Source organism: Leuciscus leuciscus, assembly GCF_965113295.1.
Source record: "Leuciscus leuciscus genome assembly, chromosome: 15".
Classification (NCBI taxonomy): domain Eukaryota; kingdom Metazoa; phylum Chordata; class Actinopteri; order Cypriniformes; family Leuciscidae; genus Leuciscus; species Leuciscus leuciscus.
Genome location: NC_138739.1, coordinates 22,270,143 through 22,292,031, shown reverse-complemented (window position 1 = coordinate 22,292,031; position 21,889 = coordinate 22,270,143). Strand labels below are relative to the sequence as shown.

Here is a 21,889-nt window from a genome sequence, read left to right as displayed (position 1 = left end):
CATTTCCCTCATTCCATGCATTTCACCTGCCCCGCCCACCTATGTGTTGTCACACCATTGAAGGCATCCAATTTTGATTTTGTGGTCTCACAGCTAGGGCAAAAAAAAAATAAAACAATTTGTATCTTATTTTCAATCATTAGGTGAGTTTAGGTAACTGTATAGTTATTCTGTCCATTTGACCTTATATCCAAATGTAAACTTTGGCTAAAAGTACTTCACCCGACTACGCCACCTAGGTTATTTCTCCACCCAGGAAAATAAAATATACCCCAAAAATAGTTAAACCAAAAAAGAGTTACAATAATATGAAGGACCCTGCTGGTTCTGATTGTATTGAAGACAGAGACGTGACTTTCCAAAATAATACAAAAATGTATTTCACCAAAAAAAAAAAAAAAAAAAATGCATTATTCTAGAAATAGATCTCTTGCTCAGTTTACCAATTAAATACTCACCGTTCATAAGAGACCATAATAAACCCAACTTTAACAGAAGGGACAAACCACACAGCAAATCAGTGAATAAAGCTTCTTAAAGCAAGTGATAAACAAAATAAAGGAACAAAAAAGAAAAAAAACAAATGCACTGCCCCCTCATGTTAAGCTTCAGTATCACATTCAACAAGCATTCACATGTGGATAGACTGGCAAAGAAACTTATCATACCAAAAAAAAAAAAAAAAGGAAAAACAAAAGGGAAAAGAATACGAAAACAATCAAAACGACATAATATTTAATTCACAGTTAATAATATTTTTAATTGTTCAAGCTGTTTTTAAGGAACCAGACTACAGGTGTGTTAATTTAATATAATAGCCCAAAAGACAAAAATATCCAATACTTTATCACATATCATGCAGACCGATAGGGCAGAATAGTCAAATTACACACCGAACGGAGAAAAATGACAATGTCACACGTAGACACTTTTTTTATACAGCCACTGAAACCGCACTTCCGTGATTTAGGCCGAACAGGTGTGCTCAATGTCAGGACGTGGCTCAACGAAAGTGGGCGTGTCTTCCCATTTGAGGTATATGCAACCATTAAAAATGAAAAACTTCTAATGAGCCAAAACAAATATTAGAGACTCTCATCTTGTCACACCAATAACCCTTAATTGATCCTACAGGTTGGTGTAGTGTATGTAATTTAGGCAAACGTAGGCTGAGTGTCCCTTTTCACATCTTTCCAGGTTTCTCAGAAGCGGAAGTCGTCATTGGGTAAACGTATATAGTGGTGAATGAGAGACTACATTATTTGTATGCTCCCATTTGCTTAAATAGCAAAAGAAAACTCCACAATAGTGTTTTCACAACTTTAAAAAAGAAGAAAAAATAGAGAGAGAAAGATTGATAAAGGCAGTCAGAAGAGAGAAAGATGTCAATATTACCCCGTCTCTCCCACAGCTGCTATATTAGAAACACCCTCACAGCAGCGCTAACTATTGTTTTTTATTTATTTTATGAAAAGGTAATATAATACAAAGTATACTGTTAGAAATGTACATACCTTTTTTTTTTAGAACAAATATAAAAAACTAGGTCCATGGTCCACCCGGGCTATAGGTGGCGGTAATGCACGTGGTGTCTGCTATCCGCCATAAAACAAGAAGAAGACGTCACCACTATCGCCACTTACAGCGTTAGCCTTTTGAGATAAGGTAAGCAGTTCACGGTGCTTCGTGTGTTTATACAATTATATAAAAAACGCGCAGCTTGTTATAGCAACATTTTACAGTGTATCTGCTACAGAGCTATTTGTCCGTCTTTTCTGGCGTCTGCTGACTGACATAAACATATCCTAGCAGGCAACGATGTGAGGAACCAGTGTTAAATTAATTATGACCTGAGAGATTATTGTGTGTTTTTGTATGTTCGTCTGTATGATTGTTTCTATTATTGGAGCAATAATGGTATTTACTGATATGTCACTTGATCAAAAGGCCAAGTATGATCTTGTGAGGGTAGATAATAGGAGTAGATATTTTCTTTTGTTTGTTATTTTTTACATTAATATCTATTTCTGACACGAAAAAGGCTTTTCAGCAGCTGTTACTTTAAATCCATCGCAAGAGGGAAGTCTGAATATGGAGAAAGTTTTACATTGTAAACATAAAAATGTTGCTTTGTCATGCTCTTTCATTGTATTTAAAGAGCCGTTTCTGTCCCTAGAAAAAAACATCAGCAAGTTGATTGTATAATTTTTTCTTTTCTTTTTCTTTTATACAACTATGCAATGACTAGCTGAAGTCATAAACTATATTTAGGTTCATTGGACATATAATGCTCTATAGAAGTTATTATAACTGTGGTTAATTAAATAAGGAGTGTCACAATTAACAGCTGCTCAAAAGCATCTTCAATATAAGATTGACTCACAGACAAAATATACTGTAGAATATATGAACTTGTTAAAACTAATTAAATAACTATATTTCGATAGTTCGGTAGATAAACACAAACACTGTGCTTTAAGTGTAGGGGTCGACCTATTAATCAGTCGGACGATTAATCAGCCGATTTTTTGCATTTTTTTTACATAATCGGCATCGGCCAATATCCAGTATATCAAGCCGATTATTAGGCGGGCGCATCTGTGGGCAGCCTAGTGTTGTTGTTGTTGTGGAACACGTACGCACGCTGCGCCTAGAGTCATTCTCCAGCAGAGTGAGCAGACCTCATCCAGTGCCTAAGGAAGGAGCTAAGTTCCTTGGAGAAAACTCCTTTATATTTAATTAAAACCTTTTGATATGTTACTGCCAACTTCGAGAAAAAATATGAATAGGCGACATGACGTTCGTCTACTTTGGATATTGATAGCGTAGTTGAGGTTGCATTAGCACAGCAGAAGGGTTGCTATCATGTCACAATAAGTAAGCAAGAATTTTGCAATTACAGACAGAGAATCTGATACTTTTATTTGTTCTGTTTGAGTGTCTTATATTTGAGAGGGTTGTCACTCAATGCAGAGAAATAAGTAATAAAAAAGTGACCATAGGTTAGTGAAGGACTGGCTTTGCTTTGCTAGCGTCGTCGCTAGGGTTGGGTAGCTACAGTCAGACCCGGTGCTAATATGGCACTGGTGCTTTAACGACCGTTATTTACTGGACCAAATATCAATGCGGATTTCTGTGCTTCATTTCGGTGCTATACTGTTATGCCTGTGCTTCTCTTGGATGCTCTGAAAACGGACGTTAGAAACGTGACACTAGTCAGCAGTTAACTTTAGCATACTGTTAGCTAGTAGCTGGATTAAACACTGTTAAAATGCTGGCCAAACAGTGTAATGTGTGACTGAATTTCACTGTAGACTAGGGGAACGGTACGTATTCGTATTGAAACGGTACGGCGTCACGGTTCGGTGTATACATTTACACGGAGAATACATGGTATAAAAATAAATAAAACTTGTGTGCAAATTAATTAATGTAATGCGGAACTACTGTTAGATAAGCGGGTTCTTTGGGGACACCTAATCTGTAGCCCCACCTTAGCTCTGAAGCAGGCTGCGATGTAAAGATTGCAATGCTGGAATATGGTGTGTGTGTTGGAGAGGGAGAGGGAGAGAGGGGCGCGGGCGCGATCGAAAAGTCGCGTGTGTTTAAAGTCGCAAAGTGTTTACTTATATTTGTGTGTGTGTGTGAGGCGCGGATGCGATCGAACAGTGGAAACATAAAAACATACTCCGGCATTTTTTTTATACAAGACATCATTCAAACTGCAAAGTGTTTAAGTTACTGTTAATTAAAATTTTAAGGAAAACAAATATATTAATCTGAAATGTAGCAAATTAATTTTCAATTCATTCAGGTACAATTACCAAACATATCTCAAAGTCACAAGTGCAGATTGGTCAAGTGTTCAATAAATGTTTTTGTTGAGAAATCTTGTCTATCTTAAGTAATTTTTTGTTACATTTTATATTTCAAATAGAGGTTAAAAACAAGCAAGCACATAATCGGCCAAAATAAATCGGCAGCATTAATTGGCCATCGGCCGACCCGGATTTCAAAAGATCGGCATCGGCCTGAAAAAACCCATATCGGTCGACCTCTATTTAAGTGTGTGAATTAATAAAAGCATCATTGATATTAGCTGTTCTGCTCCTCCCACAGCGATTCACCAGTAAATGCTGGAATATTCCCACCAGCCTACAAGTGAAGAAGGTTGAGTTTGTGAAAGAAAATTGAAAACATGAATGATCCAGAGTTCTGCAGAATAAAGGAGGAAGATACTGAAGAACAAATAGGTTGGTGTTTATTTTTGATTCTTCAGTAATGTTATGATACTTAAAGTAGTTCATCAGATTCTGTGATTGCGGTCAGAAAATCATAAGAGCTGTGAAATAACTTAATTAACCCTTTCACACATAATTTTAAAATATTCTAGCTGAGTATCTTATTTCCATGCCGACGCATCATGCTTGTCACGTGACACCACAGACACAATAAGAGCTGTATGACTGATGTATTGCTTTTAATTTTTCTTTTTTGTTAAAAATATTCACAATCTTGTAAACTAGATTTTGAAACATCTGATATTCCAATTGCAGAATACCTGTAAGTGAATGTGTTTTGTCGTTTAAATACCTTTTATAATGGTCATGTTAATTCTATAATACGTGATGGGCGCCGCCATGTTAGTTCTATAATACGTGATGGGCGCCGCCATGTTAGTTCAGAGAATCAGATCTGTCAGATTTACAACACATAAGTTCATCTACTTCTCCCCAAATACATGAAAGTAAGTGGCTGGTGAACTGGGAGAAGAATAGGGTAAACTTAACAGTTACCTACGCAAAGTTTATCTGATATGAATAAAACACGTTGTCAAATTACAATGTTGACAATGTTAGCATAGACATCACTGTGTGTATTCCTTGATTAAATCAAAGTACTCAATTTTATAAAATCCTCGATTGCACTTTCCCCGTATCGAGTAACAGACAAAATACCTGAAGTGGTGTATTCCACGGACGAGAATCCATGAACCGCATTATTAGACTGTTTTCTAAGACCGCACAATGTACTAAAACAGTTTAAAAACCATACTATAGCATAGTGCTATTGTGAGATCACAAAGGCTGCGATTCAATTAAATAAATATATTCTCCTGTGTGTTCAATATACATATGCGCTTTAATTGTTTACATGCGTGTAGGTTACGTGCGTCTCAGAGTCTTACGCCTTACTGCAAGAAACACTGTGATGATGAACCTGGATGATGAGCGACAGCCTCTTTATTTGGTCATTTTGCATACTATAGCACATGTTAGATCTCACCTGTCTGATCCAGTGTTTTGGGAGTCGGCTTTGGTAATGTGTGTTTACACGGATACACACGGAAGCGTTCGAAAGCAGGCGTCTGTCACTGGATCCCTAATATATCCAGTGATAGACGGATCCGCTGATAGATGCCTGCTTTCAAACACTCTCGTGTGTATCCGTGTAAGCGCTCCCTGAAGACATGTTTTTGAAGCATTGATCATTGTAGCCAATCACAGACATATGTTTAGCATTTATTCATTTAGCAGACGCTTTTATCCAAAGCGAACTGTCTGAACTGTTCTGTTAGCGTGTGAACTGTAAAGCCCCGTTCACACTGCCAGCGATTTTGTCGCTGTATGTCGCTAGTCTCTGTACTGTGAAGTCGCTTGTGGGCGTTCATAGTGCTGTCGCTCTAATGTGACTGGTAGACTGCACGTCTGGCCATATCTATACAAAATACCATCACAAGTGATATATACAACTATATCATTTTAATTTGACTAGGATTTAGGCTCAAAAGAAACAGTATGCTGTTGGGAGAGTGTTTTTATATTACCACAGCAGTGTTCAGTGGATTAAATCATTAACGATCGATCAATCAACAGATTAACTCATACTGTCATAAATTACTGAAACGTCATTCGAATTTGACAAATAATAAATTTTCTTGTCCCTAATAGTCAACATAATGCAGGGGAAACTGTAAAATGATCTGCAGCTGTGCTAAACTTGCATCATAATTACAACACTCGAACTAAATGTGTGAATTAAACTCACTGAGACTGTCGACAGTTTCTTTTCCATGCATCATTTTATTATATCCATGTATGTGGTTACAGTCAAATCCTATAAAACAGTGAAATCGCCCTCGAACTCTTCTGTCTTGCCTGCACTCGAGACGGTAACGTGAGCTGAGCTCCTCTGAAAGTCTTCTTTCCTATTGGTTGTCGCTCGCGAAAATCGCTTCTCATTTGCATAAAGTTGAAATTTCTGAACTTTTGTCGCGCGTCTCGTGTCGCTTGACACGCCCACATTCTGTCGCCAACGGTCACTGTCGCTCGTGTCGCTGGAAGTCGCCAGCGCTCCATTGAAATGAATGGGATCATGTCGCTTTGTCGCTGCGTGTCGCTGGCAGTGTGAACGGGGCTTTAGCGTGTGAACACAATGGCCAATCAGAGACATAAATGTTGAGCGTGTGAATGCAATGGCCAATCAGAGGTGTTAAGTACTTGTTAAACAGTGCTCAAAATACTAGAGGGAAATTCTGGTATCGTCACAGTTTTTAAATTTCAGTACCGAATTGGTGCCAAAGTCGGTACTTTTGCCAACACTAGTGCGCATAGCCAGAACTTGCCGTATGTACAGTCGTACAATTTTCCAAATTAGAGAGAGACCTGAGTGCTATGATGTGTTAAATGTTTTATTTTGTTTGTATGTTGTGCTTGTTTGTATTATGATGATTATGTAAGTTGTTGTCATCTCTTGAAAATATTTCATCTTCCTGTTTATGTACATGACATCATTACGCAAAGATTGATGTGACATTTCCCAACCTGACCATTCAATTATAAATTATTATTATAAACGTACTGTTTTACTGTTTCGAACACTGTTTTGTGTGTGTACTTTGTCAATAATTGATTGATTGATTAATTGATTTGTTTATTTTAAATTAGGGCTGCACCGATACCACTTTTTCCAGAATTAGTCCGATACCAATACTTACGTTTTTGGTACTTGCCGATACCAGGGACCAATCCCTGCAATTCATTGCATTTGTAATTAATATTGGGTAGAGAAGCCAAAGAATATGAATCAAATTAGTTTAGCAAATATATTTTTTATTTAGTTATTCAGCCTAATTATTATAATAATAATAATTCATTACATTTATATAGCGCTTTTCTCGGCACTCAAAGCGCTTTACATAGAAGGGGGGAATCTCCTCAACCACCGCCAATGTGCAGCATCCACTTGGGTGATGCGACGGCAGCCATATTGCGCCAGAACGCCCACCACACACCAGCTTACTGGTGGAGAGGAGACAGTGATGAAGCCAATCAGTATATGAGGATGATTAGGAGGCCGTGATGAACAGAGGCCAAGGGGCAAATTTGGCCAGGATGCCGGGGTTACACCCCTACTCTTTCGAAAGACATCCTGGGATTTTTAATGACCACAGAGAGTCAGGACCTCGGTTTTACGTCTCATCCGAAGGACGAGACATAATTATGCCTGTTGAAATGTATTGTAGAAACTTCTGTTACTTTCACGGTTCATTTTATTGCTCTATCATATATTATCTTTCATTTAATAGTATATCGCATATTTAGAAATACTCAACGCTAAGGATTTTTTTCTGATGGCCCCGTTGGGTCAGTGGTTCAAAATTTTTAGATGCTAATGAAACATAACAATTTTCAGGTACAGAAATTGAATAAAGTAATATAATGTAACAACACTGCATAGTCTTCAATGTATAAAGTGAATATAGATTAATCCTTAAAGGGGTCATATAATGGTACATGCACTTTTACAAGTTGATTGTACTGAAATGTGTGTTGGCAGTGCCTGTACACAACCATCATAAAATGATAGAAATTAGAGGTCGACCGATTCATCGGTTTTGCCGATTAATCGGCACCGATAGTTGATTGGTGGAACTATCGTTATCGGCAAAAATACAAACCGATAGTTTTTCCTGGTTGCGTCTGTTGCTGGAGCGGCTGAGAAGCGCGCGCTGTCATTCATTACACAGTAAGAGAGAGCTGAGAAGGGTCTGCTGGCATCATGCAGTACAAGAGCGGCCTCTAGAGGTGTAATAAAAACTATCGCTGATGCCTCGTGTTGTTTATTTCGACACGTGATGCTGCGTGCTGCTTGGAGAGCGCTGACATCGACAGCTAAAAGGTAGCCTATGTATACAGTACATTTTGTCATATCATTATAAAGTGATTAATTTGTTGACTAAATGCTGCATTAGTAGAGAAAGAACAGCACAACAGTATGTTTGTTTGCCTTCGAGGCTGAGAGGACGCTAACATTAGTAGTACCTCAAGCGGTTAAAACACTGACAAAAATAAAAAGTCCGACCCGAATGTTTAATGTCACAATTTTTACCATCTATTAGTTACCATCTATTAGCATTAGTTTATATCGAGCTGGTCACTTTTATGCATTTAATATGCAGAGAAGTTGCATATTTAAAGCTAGAGACGTAAGATAGCAAACTGATATGTTCATACAGCCGACAGAAACATATAAACAAATCAGAAAAGCATTCGATTTCGGTTATTTTTTCGTCATCACTTTAATACATGTTTTGTTATTTTGATTAGATAATCATCAAGTGTTTATAAAATAGAAGCAAAAGTGTGAGACTATACATTTAATATTTATGTCATTTCAATGCTCTGGCATTGTAGATATTTAAGCATGACTGTTTGGATTTATATGAAATGATAACACTTACAATAAAATTCCATATGTAACATTAACTAAGGTTAATAACTTCTGTATAAGGATTGTTCATTGTTTGTTAATTAACATGTACTAATAAATTTTTAAATTAAGGTTTTTATTTGTTAACCATAGTTAATGCACTATCAAACTAACATGAATGATCAAGGTGCAATTGTATTGCTCAAATATTATACCGATCAAATTTTGTTACTTTTTTATTCATTAAGTTGGCTTGAAAAATAACAGTTTAATAGTTACATTTTGAATGTAACTGGTTTTATTTGTTATTTAGAGTATTACTTTTTGTTTCAGTTTGAATGAATGTCTTTTATTGACTTCAATATTTATTCATATTATATATTTATTTCATTTAGCATGGTTCAATACAGTTTTATTATTTTTATAATAAAGTTCAGCACTGTTTTACTTGGAGTGTTATGTTTGTTTTTATCCAGTATCAATTTTAAAAACTATCGGTTGATTAATCGGTTATCGGCAAGTATGGCCCAACCTAGCTATCGTTATCGGTAAAATCCACTATCGGTCGACCTCTAATAGAAATCCATCCAGTGTTTTTTTTTTAAATCTTCTTATACGTTTCCCCCCATCTAAAATCAAGCTGTTCGATATTGTGACGTCACAAAATCAACGCCCCTCCCACAATTGCTGATTGACAGGAGCGTTTCAACACAGATCCACCCTTGCTCGTGAGCGAGCTGTCAATCATAGCCGGCGCGGACCGGCGCGGTCATTGTTGATAGCTGGAGCACTGTCTGTCTATGAGCAGGATGGCGGTGTTCTGTTCTTCGGTGCAATAACGAACACAGCAGTCATATTGATGTTCCTAAACAAACTACAAAATAGACTCAAAGTGTTAAATACCGGAATTGTCCTTTAATATTTATATTAATCTTTGCAAATCGCTTGCACGCTTCACGAATGCGGCTATTTTTACATTACGGCATGTTTTCTATGTACGACGTTCTCAATATAATTCATAATCCCACGTTTATAATGAACAACGCGTTATTAAGATTAAGATTAAGATATACTTTATTGTCCCCGAAGGGAAATTTGTTTTGGACTCTGTCCATTCCGTAGCTTTACAGAGACAACACAAAAGACAATTCACAAAAAGAATAAACATTTCCTTAGCACATCCTCTCCCGAACATTCTCTCATATACATTTAAATAGGTACGTATGTATAGTAGTAGACACATTAACGCCTTCCATTGGCACTTTAACTTTAAAACTGTTACTTAATTAAAAACTGGCATATTGCACACAAAAAACACACAACTGATATATTGCACACTCTCCATATGGCCTACAAAAATACACAACTGACATATTGCACTCTCCCTAAGGCCCATAAAATACACAATTGGCATACTGCACACTCCATAGTACCCATAAAATACACAACTGATATATTCCACAAAGCCTATATAATACACAATTGGCATACTGCACACTAATAGCACCCCTAAGATACACAACTTATGTATTGCACACTCTATCTGGCCTACAAAAATACACAGTTGACAAATTGCACATTCTCTATGGCCTACAAATCGTACAAATGACATATCATACACCTCAACAACCAACATATTGCACACCCCAAAAGCCTACAGATTGCAAAAAGAACATATTACACAGTACACACACCTACATATTAGAGTTAATGAGCTTAATATGGTTATGGTTATTAGGGGTGGCACGGTTCACAAAACCCACATTTCGGTTCGTATCACGGTTTTAGGGTCACGGTTTTCGGTTCTGTACGGTTCTTGTTGTTGTTTTTTCTTTTAATCTTTAACACTCCAAAAATTTACTTCAGCATATGATATATAGCTGAATTATCTAATTATTAATTTATTTATTTCATAAATGGGGTGTGTTTGCAAAACGCAGCTTCTCATTTACCGTGGGCTGTGTCGGACAGTTATTTGTCACCACTTTTTGCCAGGGTTGATATTATGTCCCAGCACGGATGTACCAATACAAATAAATAAAACATTTCCAGTTAACTAGCAAAGTATTCGTTTCGTTCGTTTGTTAAATAAGAAGCAATCTAGCGCTGAAATGTGTTTTTTTTAATCAAGTGATCAAAGTGCTCGTTGCCGTTGCGATCAGTGGCGCTGATACAGTGTTCTCGTGGCTCGCGCACACACCGCAGCGGCCGCACATTCTTCACTCAGACGCGCGCTTCAGTCCGTTGAGGAGACTCTAGGCTACTCTATTCGTTCTGATGAAATCACAAAACAAAATTCATACAAATCTGTCCCTGCTTGATATACAACCGCTGATAAACATAATCGGTTTTGATGAAAAAGAAAAATATATGGGCAGATGACGTGACGCATGTTTTTTCTGTAATCAAGTCTAAATGTTTATTGAACTGCATTTCTCAATTAAAACGACACATGCCAGTGGGGCATAGAACATCATTTTATTTAAATATTATGATTTTGGGACGTAAAATTTATTTGGTGTTGTTCATATTTCAAGGTGAATAGCAAAATGTCCTGCGGTGTGACTGTAACATTGATGACTCATCAAATGTAAATATTAGTAAAATAAAGCAGGTATGCTTGGAGCAGCTAATAAATGCCTTGGCATTTTTTTGTATGCATTTACTTACTTAACTTAAGTTTTCAAAATGCTAAAAAGTACTAAAATAATATTTACAGTACATTTAGTTTTGAAACACAAATGCTGTCCTGCAGTGTGACATAGGATATTAGATTTTTGTACTGGCAGTTACATGGACAGCCATAGGGGTCCTTTAGTCAAGCCCCCTACCAGGAAGTCCCCCAGATGTTTGGATGTGCTAAGGAGGTTAAAATGTGAGTGTTAATCTCTTATTAATTTGATATATTTGATCATTTCTGTCAGACCATGAACGTGTCCATTTTTGATAGTCCTGTGGTGTGACTGATCTAGACTGATCTAGTTCGAGAAAAAATTAAAATATTTTTAAAAAAGAATCATATTCAGGTTTAAAACAATGAACTTATTCAGTTACTGTAATGCCCAAGGTCAGTCTTGTATAGCAATTACTCAAAATGGCTGCAAAAGTGAAAAAGTCCTGTGGTGTGACAGCCCGTCCTGTAGTGTGACATAATTAAATCAGATGTCTAGCTAGATTCTCGTCTGTTATGTTTGCAATATTAAACATAAATATAAATATATCTCTGTCTCTATATATATATTAAACAAATATTGTAAATATTATATATAATATACCTATATTATACATATATTAAACATAAATATATATCTGTCTTCATTATACATAATATACCTATATTATACATATATTAAGCATAAATATATATATCTGTCTTCATTTGTTTGTTGTATGTGTATGTTAACAGTCACTGATCATTGTTTTTAAAGTGATTTGTCAGTTTTTAGGCATGAGTAAAGAAAGGACAAGGAGGTACAGGGAAATGATGAAGTCAGATTTCTCTTGTTCACTGGAATCTTTGTTCAAAGAGCTGAATTGATGATTTTAACATGCTTTTAATTATTTTATTTAATTATTTAACATGCTTTTATGCTTTCCCCTGAGAAACAAGATATTTGTTTAGTCTTTTAAGTTAAAAATAGAAATGAATGGTCTTTATGACTGGGTCTGATCTGACACCTCCAAAATGTTAATTATTCAGTATGTCTTGTTCACTATGTTTTTAGTTCAAATTCATACACTAAGTAATAAGATTGTACTGATATGGTGGATTTTCATTAATGTTCAAATAGAGATGCAAATGAATTTGTTTGTTACAAAAGTATTCAATAAATTTCACCATAAATGTTCATGCAGTGTCTCATTTTGTCCTGTGGTGTGACGGGATGTCCTGTGGTGTGACATCACTTCAAACACAATTAAACGACTTTTACTATGTTAACTAGCTTAAATAATTATATGCATTTGAAAACATTGCATAATATAACCATATAAAAAAATAATAAACATTTTCAAATATTTTTTCTCATTTTAAACAATATTTCCACTGGAGTGAGTGGTAAAAGATGGCACAAGCAAAGAATATAATCGAAAAACAGCTGTGAAAAAAAAAAATATGCAGAATTTTAATGATCATTCTTTAAGAATACTTGTTAAACATAAAACATACCTGATTTGTATTTGAAATTAATAATATTTCAATATTTGAATTTTATAGTAATGTCATGTCACACCGCAGGACATATTTTGCCTGGAGCTGTGAGAAAAGCTTAATAAATTACATAATGAGAAAAAAAATCTGCTAACCTCTAACAGTTTCAAAAACAACAGTATTTGTACTTTACAAATTCATACAATTCTTAAGCAATTTAGAACTTTGTTTAAAAAAATGCTGTTTCACCCTTATTTGTCATCTACCCATATACGAGTGCAGATTAGAACTCAGAACCTTTGACACGCTTGGCAAGTTCTGCCACTGGACCATTAAAGTACATACCGGTACGTGGAACAGTCGATCTATGTAGCCTATTTATTCACGTGAAAAAAACAACATATAGCCTAGTGGAGTTGATCTCATTAAATGTCTAAGTAAACCCAGTGTACTATTTAAATCGATTGCTGGACATTGTAATGTTATTCTACGTTTGTCTGATTTATGATTTAGCATTGTATTAGCAGTAGCACGGGCACAAGGCTACATTGCGCATGCGTCGAACCGTGCGAACCGCGCGACGCACACACGCACCGAACCGAGACAAGCGAACCGAACGGTTCGGATGTTTTTTCATGTACCGTGCCACCCCTAATGGTTATGGTTATTGTGTTATTACAAACGGTGTCCGCACAGAACAGAGGGGCGGGGTGAGCAAAGCTCATAATCATTTAAAGACACATGCACTCAAACGGCGTGCTGAAAACAGAGCTGTTTTTGACCAGGTAAAATTAGTGTTTTCTTACAATACTAATGAGAATTTTTAATTAAAGTATATTACAAACTTTTAATTTAGACCCTAAAGAATCATATTAGCTTGTACAAAAATGGCATTATATGACCCCTTTAATCAAAGTTACAAAAGTTATTCAGTCAAGAGCAGTGTTAGTTTTGTTGTTAGATGAACAATAAGGACAAAGACAGGAGAGTAGGTTTATTAGGCTGTGGTCACTTTAAGAGCTGCATGGATCCAACATACTGTTACACACGCGTTTTCTTTCTGAACTGTTTACATTCATTTCAAACAACCGACTATGGGTGCTTCTCATTACTCAAATTGATGCTTCCTTTACTTCTCGCTCCTCCGTCCTCCAGCCTGTGACACCAAAAAACAAAGTTAACTATCTTGAAGAACATCTTAATTCTGATTGAACCACAAGCAAGCGAGGAGCGAGGGATGAGGAAGCTTCCAGAAGAGCTATGAGCGAGGGAACACGGGTGCATCCTATGCGGAAGTCTTTCTTGTCCAAAAACCTGACGCACATATAAAATCTCCCTTTCATGTATAAAATCTGGCTTCACATCCATAGTATCCACATTGATTTTGTGAGCTGGACTGTGCAATACAAGACTTTAGCGCACATTGTTTTATATCATACCAATTTATAAATTCTAGTGATTTTAAACTATAAAGGACTGGCACGCTCTCTGAGAGACGGTCTTCAGTCAGTGCGTGCTCAACAAAAGCGCGCACATGTAGCCGCCTCTCGCGAGTGTCAGATTGTCGCGGCCTATTACTCATAAACATTAAAATACATGGTTATGTCAAAATGCCCGTATTAGCAAATATTTGCGTCAGATATGTGAACGTGAACAGCATGTGTAACAGTTAGTGCTGTCAACGGCAACGCATGTAATACATTTTTGTCCAGTTTAACTTGTTTTTTAATATTTAACGCAGCATCCGTATTTTCTGCCATCCTTTGGCTAGTGTTACATTATATGATCACACTCTTATTCATGCCAATGCATTTAAACCATTCAAGCGTGACAAGACAAGAGGACCCGCTGTCTGTGAATGTCATGTTTATGTGACACACACACGGCACACAGAAAGACGCGCACTGGGATCGTGAGCACAGACAGTGCACCAGAATCGAGTAAATTTATAATTTATGCAGTGCAGACTGTTTGATAACTATTAAGTTTCTGTATTTATAGGTAGGAAGGGCACAGGTAAACATGCCATTTATTATGGTTTATGTGAGGATCTTAGTGACTGCAGCCTTCAAAACCTGCTACTTTCTCCTGTTGGATGTCTGGATTATTATTAATAATAATAAAACAAAATCAAAATAGGATTAATATATTAATTAATATATTAGGATTAAGAATAGGAATAATCAATAGAAAAGGATTAATCTGTATTTAACTTGCTCAGTTATGACTATGCCGAGTTATTTTATATTTAATTATTCAATTTGTGTTATTTTTACTTGAATACTTCTGTTAGACCGACCTGAAAATATACAGTATTGTTTGATTTGTATCTTTATTCTACTGTATTTATTTATGCTACTGCTTCTAATGTGTTTCTTCATTCTTGTTTTATTACGGACTATTGCAAAAAAAAAAAAAAAACTCATAAAACATAAATACATTAAGAGAGCAAACATTTTGGTGAGATAATTGTATTTCTTTTTTAAAAATATGTATTAAAATGCCCCTCCCTCCCCCTCCCCCTCCCCCTCCCCAAAGTTAATGTTTAAGTATTATTATTTATTTGTTATTTTATCGTGGTATCGACTTTGGTATCGATTATTGTGTACTTTTGGTGGTATCGGTACTGACTCTACTATTGTGTCAGGGTTCTCATGTCCTTTAATTTCACATTTCACTTTTTTTTTTTATGATTTGCTGAATCAGATTTTTTAAAAACTTTTTAACTTTCATTTTAGACCTGATAGAAGAGAACAAGGAGGTTGAAGAACTGATTGAAGCGGGGGATAAACATCATATCAAAACTGAAGAAGCATCTGTGAGTCCCTCATTGAACAGAGAAGACAAAACAAGTTTCACTTGCCCACAGTGTGGAAAGAGTTTTTCATGCGAGCAAAATCTTAATCTTCACATAAAATTTCATCGTGGAGGGAAGCTGTATGCATGTGATCATTGTGATAGGACATTCAGAATAAAAGGAAACCTTGACGAACACAGGAAAATCCACTGTGCAGAGAAGCCGTACATATGTGATCACTGTGGGAAGAATTTTGCACAACAAAAACTCCTTGACGAGCACAGGAAAATACACACTTTAGCGAAGCCGTTCTCATGTGATCAATGTGGGAGGAGTTTCGCATATCAAGGAAACCTTAACGATCACATGAGGATCCACACTGGAGAGAAGCCGTATTCATGTGATCAGTGTGGGAAGAGTTTTGCACAAAAAGGACACTTTAATCAACACATGAGAATCCACACTGGAGAGAAGCCGTATTCATGTGATCAGTGTGGGAAGAGTTTCACGCATAAAGGAAACCTTAATGTACACATGAAAATCCACACTGGAGTGATGCTGTATACCTATGATCAGGCTTCAAATAGTTTCACTCAAATAGGAAACCTTGACGTACACATGACAAACCATACTAAAGAGAAGCCATTCATATGTGATCAGTGTGGGAAGAGTTTCACACATAAAGGAAACCTTAATGTACACATGAAAATCCACACTGGGGAGAAGCCATACACATGTGTTCAGTGTGGGAAGAGTTTCAGACATAAAGGAAACCTTAACGAACACATGAAAAGACACAACGGAGTGAAGCCGTACACATGTGACCAGTGTGGGAAGAGTTTCATACATAAAGCAATCCTTAACGAACATATGTCAATCCACACTGGAGTGAAGCCACACGCATGCGATCAGTGTGGGATGAGTTACGCACGAAAAGGAGCCCTTAGGGATCACATGAAAATCCACACTGGAGAGAATCTGCACACATGTGATCAGTGTGGAAAGAGTTTCATAAAGTCAGGTGTTTATAAAGTACATCTGCTTAGTCATTCTAGAGAAAGAGTATATAACTGTGACCAATGTAGTAAAACATTTTTTAGGCCAGATTTCCTAAGGGACCACCGGAAAGTGCATACAAAGGAGAGGCCTTGCGTCTGTTACTTGTGTGGAAAGGGTTTTCGTAATATGACTGCATTAAAAATACACCAGAAACGACACAGTGGTGTGAAGGATCATGTTTGCGCTGAGTGTGGGAAGCGTTTTTTTACAGATGGTGCTCTGAAAGTGCACCAGGCAGTTCACACTACTGAAACACCTTACAAGTGTTCATACTGCGACAAGAGATTCAAGAGGTCAGAATATCGGAGAATACATGAGAAGATCCACAGTGGAGAGAAACCGAATCACTACCAGAAACGACACAGTGGTGTGAAGGATCATGTTTGCGCCGAGTGTGGGAAGCGTTTTTTTACAGATGGTGCTCTGAAAGTGCACCAGACAGTTCACACAACTGAAACACCTTACAAGTGTTCACACTGCGACAAGAGATTCAAGAGGTCAGAATATCGGAGAATACATGAGAAGATCCACAGTGGAGAGAAGCCGTATCACTGCCATCCATGTGGAAAGAGTTTCACTCATTTATCTACTCTAATTGGACATAAAAAGAAAATTCATGCCTAAAATTACAATAAGAAGTTAGATTTCTTATGATGTACTTCCAGGTGTGATGCTGTGTAGTCCTGCAACAACCAATTTTTTTGATAATTGATTTTATCAAAAATTATCGCAACGATTAATCGATTGTTCGTTGATTATTTCACAGATTAATCAGTAGCCTTTGATTGATTATTTTTGCAGTTAGTTTAAATATTTAGTTATACCCTTTCTAGCTAATAGATAAAACAAGGGTATTCCTTCAGGTTTTGAGAATGTCTAAACCTTGAGTAAACTGAATGTCTTTCTGGTTTTCTGTCCTCCTCAGACGTCACCAATATGCCAACTGCTGAAGGATCTAAGCAACCCATGTGTGTTATTTTACAGTTTTTCACAATTACTAAGACACTAAACCCTATTCTCTGAACCAAATTCTCAATGGCCTAAAACAATTTGTTGAATAAATTCCTCTTACTGCAAAACCCTGAACAAGTTCAGGCAGTTAGACACTATTTGCAAATCTCATGCACTCTTTTTGCAAAACTCTTAACATACTTACTCACTAAAATACATTGGACTGTTGCATTTGTTGCAAAACACAGGCGGGACAAAGTCAAACCAACTAAAACAGTTGTCATCATTTACACATAACGACTCAAATTTGTTCACACTTGTTTCTAATGATGTGATCAAACCAACTGTACAAAATATAAGGCAGATCTGTTGATTTGAACAATGGATGGAAACAATCTGAGAGGAAGAGGTGAAAGAATACATGTAATAGATGGACAAGGAGGAAGAGGACTAGAAAGAAAGAGTGTTGTCAAGGCTGAATCTGTCAGTCCAGGGGATTTTTCCCTTTGCTTGGAAAGAGACAACATTGTGGACAGAATCAATACAATACTGGCGCTTTTCCACTGCATGGTACGGTACGGCTCGGTTCGGTACGGCACGCTTTGGCGCTTTTCCACTGCATGGTGCGGTACGGCTCGGTTCGGTACGGCTCACTTATGACGCATTTCCACTGCATGGTACGGTACGGTACGGCTCGCTTCGGCTCGCTTTAAATGGTACCACCTCTGTTGAGGTTCCAAGCGTACCGTACCGATACTAAAATGTGACGTGAAAACACTGCAGATCACTGATTGGTCAGACAGAATCATCACTACCAGCGTCATTGTATTTACAACACGAGACACTAAACCCGCTAGATTTAAATAGCCAGTAGACAACAGCCAACACTGTAGCGCCTGTTTTAAAAGTATTTGCTTCAAAAAAAAAAAATAGTATTAACTTAAAAAAAAGAAATGGCTGAATCGTGGTCAGTGGACGAGGTGCAGAAGTTCCTCTTGTTGGTTGCTGAGGAGCGGATGGGGAAACACGGAATGAAAAATTCGCATTTAATATGATGTCATGGCAGTAGAGACGGCAACTATAACGATCAGTCCCACCCACTTTGAAGCGGTACTAACTGCAGTGGAAAAGCAACCGAGCTAAAGCGAACCGAACCGTGCCGTACCAAGCCGAGTCGTACCACGCAGTGGAAAAGCGAAGCGAGCCGAATCGTTCCGCGCCGAGTCGAACCGTACCGAGCCGAACCATGCAGTGGAAAAGCGCCATACTATACCTGCAGTACATTATATCAGGGTTCCCACGGGTCATGGAATTTCTGGAATGTCATGGAATTTTAAAAGGTCTATTCCAGACATTGAAAGTCAGGGAATTTTATATATTTTTTGTCCAAGTCATGGAATATCAGGGAATTTAGTTTGTTGCTTTAAATTTTAGTTTCCATTTATCAAAATGTAATTTTTCTACCGATTTTTTTTTTTTTTTTTTGCGCTGTTTCACACATCTTTCTGTATTGTTGTGCTTACTGTACGTTCACACCGCCGCTGACTTGAGCTTCCAAAGTTACCGGAAGTCATTCATTTTCAATGGAAGCTGGCTTCTCTCTTCTCTCAGCTGCAAGGAGCGTCAAATCCATCGGCGTCGCGTTTTGGGCGTTTTGAGCGTCAATCAGAAAGTTGAAAGTAGCTCAACTTTATGGTAATGAGCTATGACGCGGTTCAGCGGCAAGCAGCGGCAAAACGCCAGAAACCAATCAGAATATAGACGTCCTTCGCGCTGGCTGATTCCGGAGAAACATACGATGTAAACTTTCGTTCCTACCAAAAACATTAGTTCCGAGAAAATGGAGGAGAAGTTGATCATCGACGTTGCTGGGTTTCTTATCATTATCGGATTAATTGCAGTTTAACCATAGAGTGAAAGTTTATCATTTGCATGTGTTTTTAAGTCTTGTCAGTTTAACAGGGCGCGCTTGACAGGGCATATATAAGAACGAGCAGAGAGAGAGAGAGAGCGAGCCCCGGTCGCGCGCGCGCACTCACTATTAATAATAATAATAATAATAGCTAATTATTTTTTTCCCCCGACCAAATGTGACCAAAACGGTTAGAAAAATGCTGTCATTATAACATTTCATGGTGTGACACAGACTTCAGAGCGGCCAAAGCGTCAACAAGCTTCCCCGTACTTTTTGACAAGCGTTCTTGACAGGGCGGCCAGAGCTTCTTTGCAGCTCAAGTCGGCGGCGGTGTGAACGTACAGTTACTGTTTAATTTTGTTTAATTCCGTTTGGTTTTCGTGTTTAGCTGCGAACAGAGCCCACGCGCGGTTATGATTGGCTGTGATTTATGATTGATTTTTGTCGTCTTGTAGCTTTGTCACATCAGGTTAGGACAAGGTAAGCTAAAAAATAATAATAATAATAATTATAAAAGGGTCACGGTAAGCAGCCTTTTCACTGCACACGGCATTAGGATATGACTGTCGCATTTCGCCCCCTAGTGGCAGTAGCACAATTTTTAAATTGATCATGTGCAGCCCTTATCTTCATTAATTTACCATGGTAGAATTAATAAATCAATATATGCACATTAGATAAACTACCAACATTACTTTTGAAGGACAAATATTATGGGTTTTCCAGGACTTAAATAATTAATATTTATCAAATAATTATTTCAGACCTACACTACCAGTCAAAAGTTTTCGGACAGTAAGATTTTTAAGAGTTTTGTCTTAGGACAACTTTGATGCACTTATTTGATCCACTTCAAATGTTGACTACTGTATATTCAAACAGAAAAGTTATTTTAAATAGTAAAAATATTTCAATATTTTTCAATAATGAGCGGCCTGTTTTGCCGTTCATTATAGGTCATGGAAATTCATCTTTTTAGTCAGTAAAAGTCAGGGAATTTGACATTTGGTTTAGAGTGGGAACCCTGTTATATTCACCTTACTCCATTGCGATTACTTTTTACATAATTTTAAAATTAGTTCACTGTATGCAATATACATTTTTTTTTCTGTGACATGTTATGGATGCTGTGTTCTCAATTTCTTTGATATAGTGTCTAATGAATAATCTGTAGTGTTTATATTATCGATTGATGTGTGTATGATCTGAAAGCTTTGTTTGATTTTGAGTACAGGTGAAATGGTTTTGAAGCAATTGTAAAAAAAAAAAGCAAAAAAAAAAAAAGCAACCATACATCCATTTTATTTTCTTATTTTTTTAATACTATTACATTTTATAATAATTAATATTCAGTCATTTATGTAATTGTCATTTGATTTAGCTTTTAATCATATTATTAATTTTCATTTTATGTTTTTATATATTTGTATTACCTTTTTATTTCCTTGCTCTTGCAATGCATGCTATTGTTGTTTAATCTTATTATTGTGTGATAAGAGATTCAAGGTGTTTAACGTCACAGGACGGTGTTGTGAAGCAGTCATTTTCCATCGTTTTGGCTTTGGTATGACGACACCTGTCGGAATTGTATGAAGTCTTAGAATTGATACGTTGACATTTAGAAGAAGTCTGAGCATTGAAGCATATGCAACTAAGATTATTCAATAAACTTTGCTCTTTTTATTTTCATCACTTCGTCTCCTGCTTTTGCTTTTCCCTGGCTTTCTCAGTTAAACTCTCAGGCTGATAGAAAACTGTTAATAAATGTTATGGGTACCAGACAAGACTTTCTGTTGACAAGTTTTACTGGTTTTGGATACCAGACAAAATACATGGATATCTTCTGGCAGAAATTTGGAGCTAATATTTGATGTCTAGATCTATCCAATCTAACACTGCTTTGTATTGCAATGCATGAGTGCAGCAATACATAGTTTTTTAACATATTTGCTCTCAAACAAAACTGCTTCACCACTTGTCACCATGATGGTAACTATCCTAAAACCAACATTAACAGAAATGATTCTAAATTAGCGTAACAAAACAATCACAACTAAATCTCCCTGTCATGTAGAGAATTGCCTGGGAGAAGTTAGGAAGGCTCAGTACAAGGGCTCATGTACTGTACTGGGTGTCGATCTTGTCCTTCCCCTTGTAACAGTACTGCACCCAATCCCAGTCCAGATGCATCGGTTTGAACTACAAAAGGAAGGTCAAAGTTTGGGCTCTGTAGGACGGGATCTTTGCACAGGCAAGCCTTTAAATCTTGAAAAGCTTGCTCACACTCTGGGGTCCACTTGACCTT

At 37.0% G+C, this 21,889-nt stretch overlaps 1 protein-coding gene and 1 long non-coding RNA gene across 2 annotated transcripts; one reads left to right on the top strand and one right to left on the bottom strand.

The window, feature by feature from the left end:
* The first annotated feature begins 1,577 nt into the window (after positions 1-1,577).
* On the top strand, positions 1,578-21,273 carry LOC309475603 (uncharacterized protein). Its single transcript, XM_082138442.1, has 3 exons — positions 1,578-1,665; positions 4,120-4,253; positions 15,601-21,273. Exons 2-3 carry the CDS (start codon positions 4,199-4,201, stop codon positions 17,340-17,342), a joined length of 1,797 nt encoding a protein of 598 aa, XP_081994568.1. The 5' UTR covers positions 1,578-1,665; positions 4,120-4,198; the 3' UTR covers positions 17,343-21,273.
* Positions 9,779-12,270, bottom strand: LOC309475729. The gene is made up of 2 exons (XR_014197819.1): positions 10,051-12,270; positions 9,779-10,005 (listed from the first exon to the last, which is right to left on the bottom strand). It is a non-coding gene; the product is annotated as an uncharacterized lncRNA (long non-coding RNA).
* Positions 21,274-21,889: the final 616 nt, after the last annotated feature.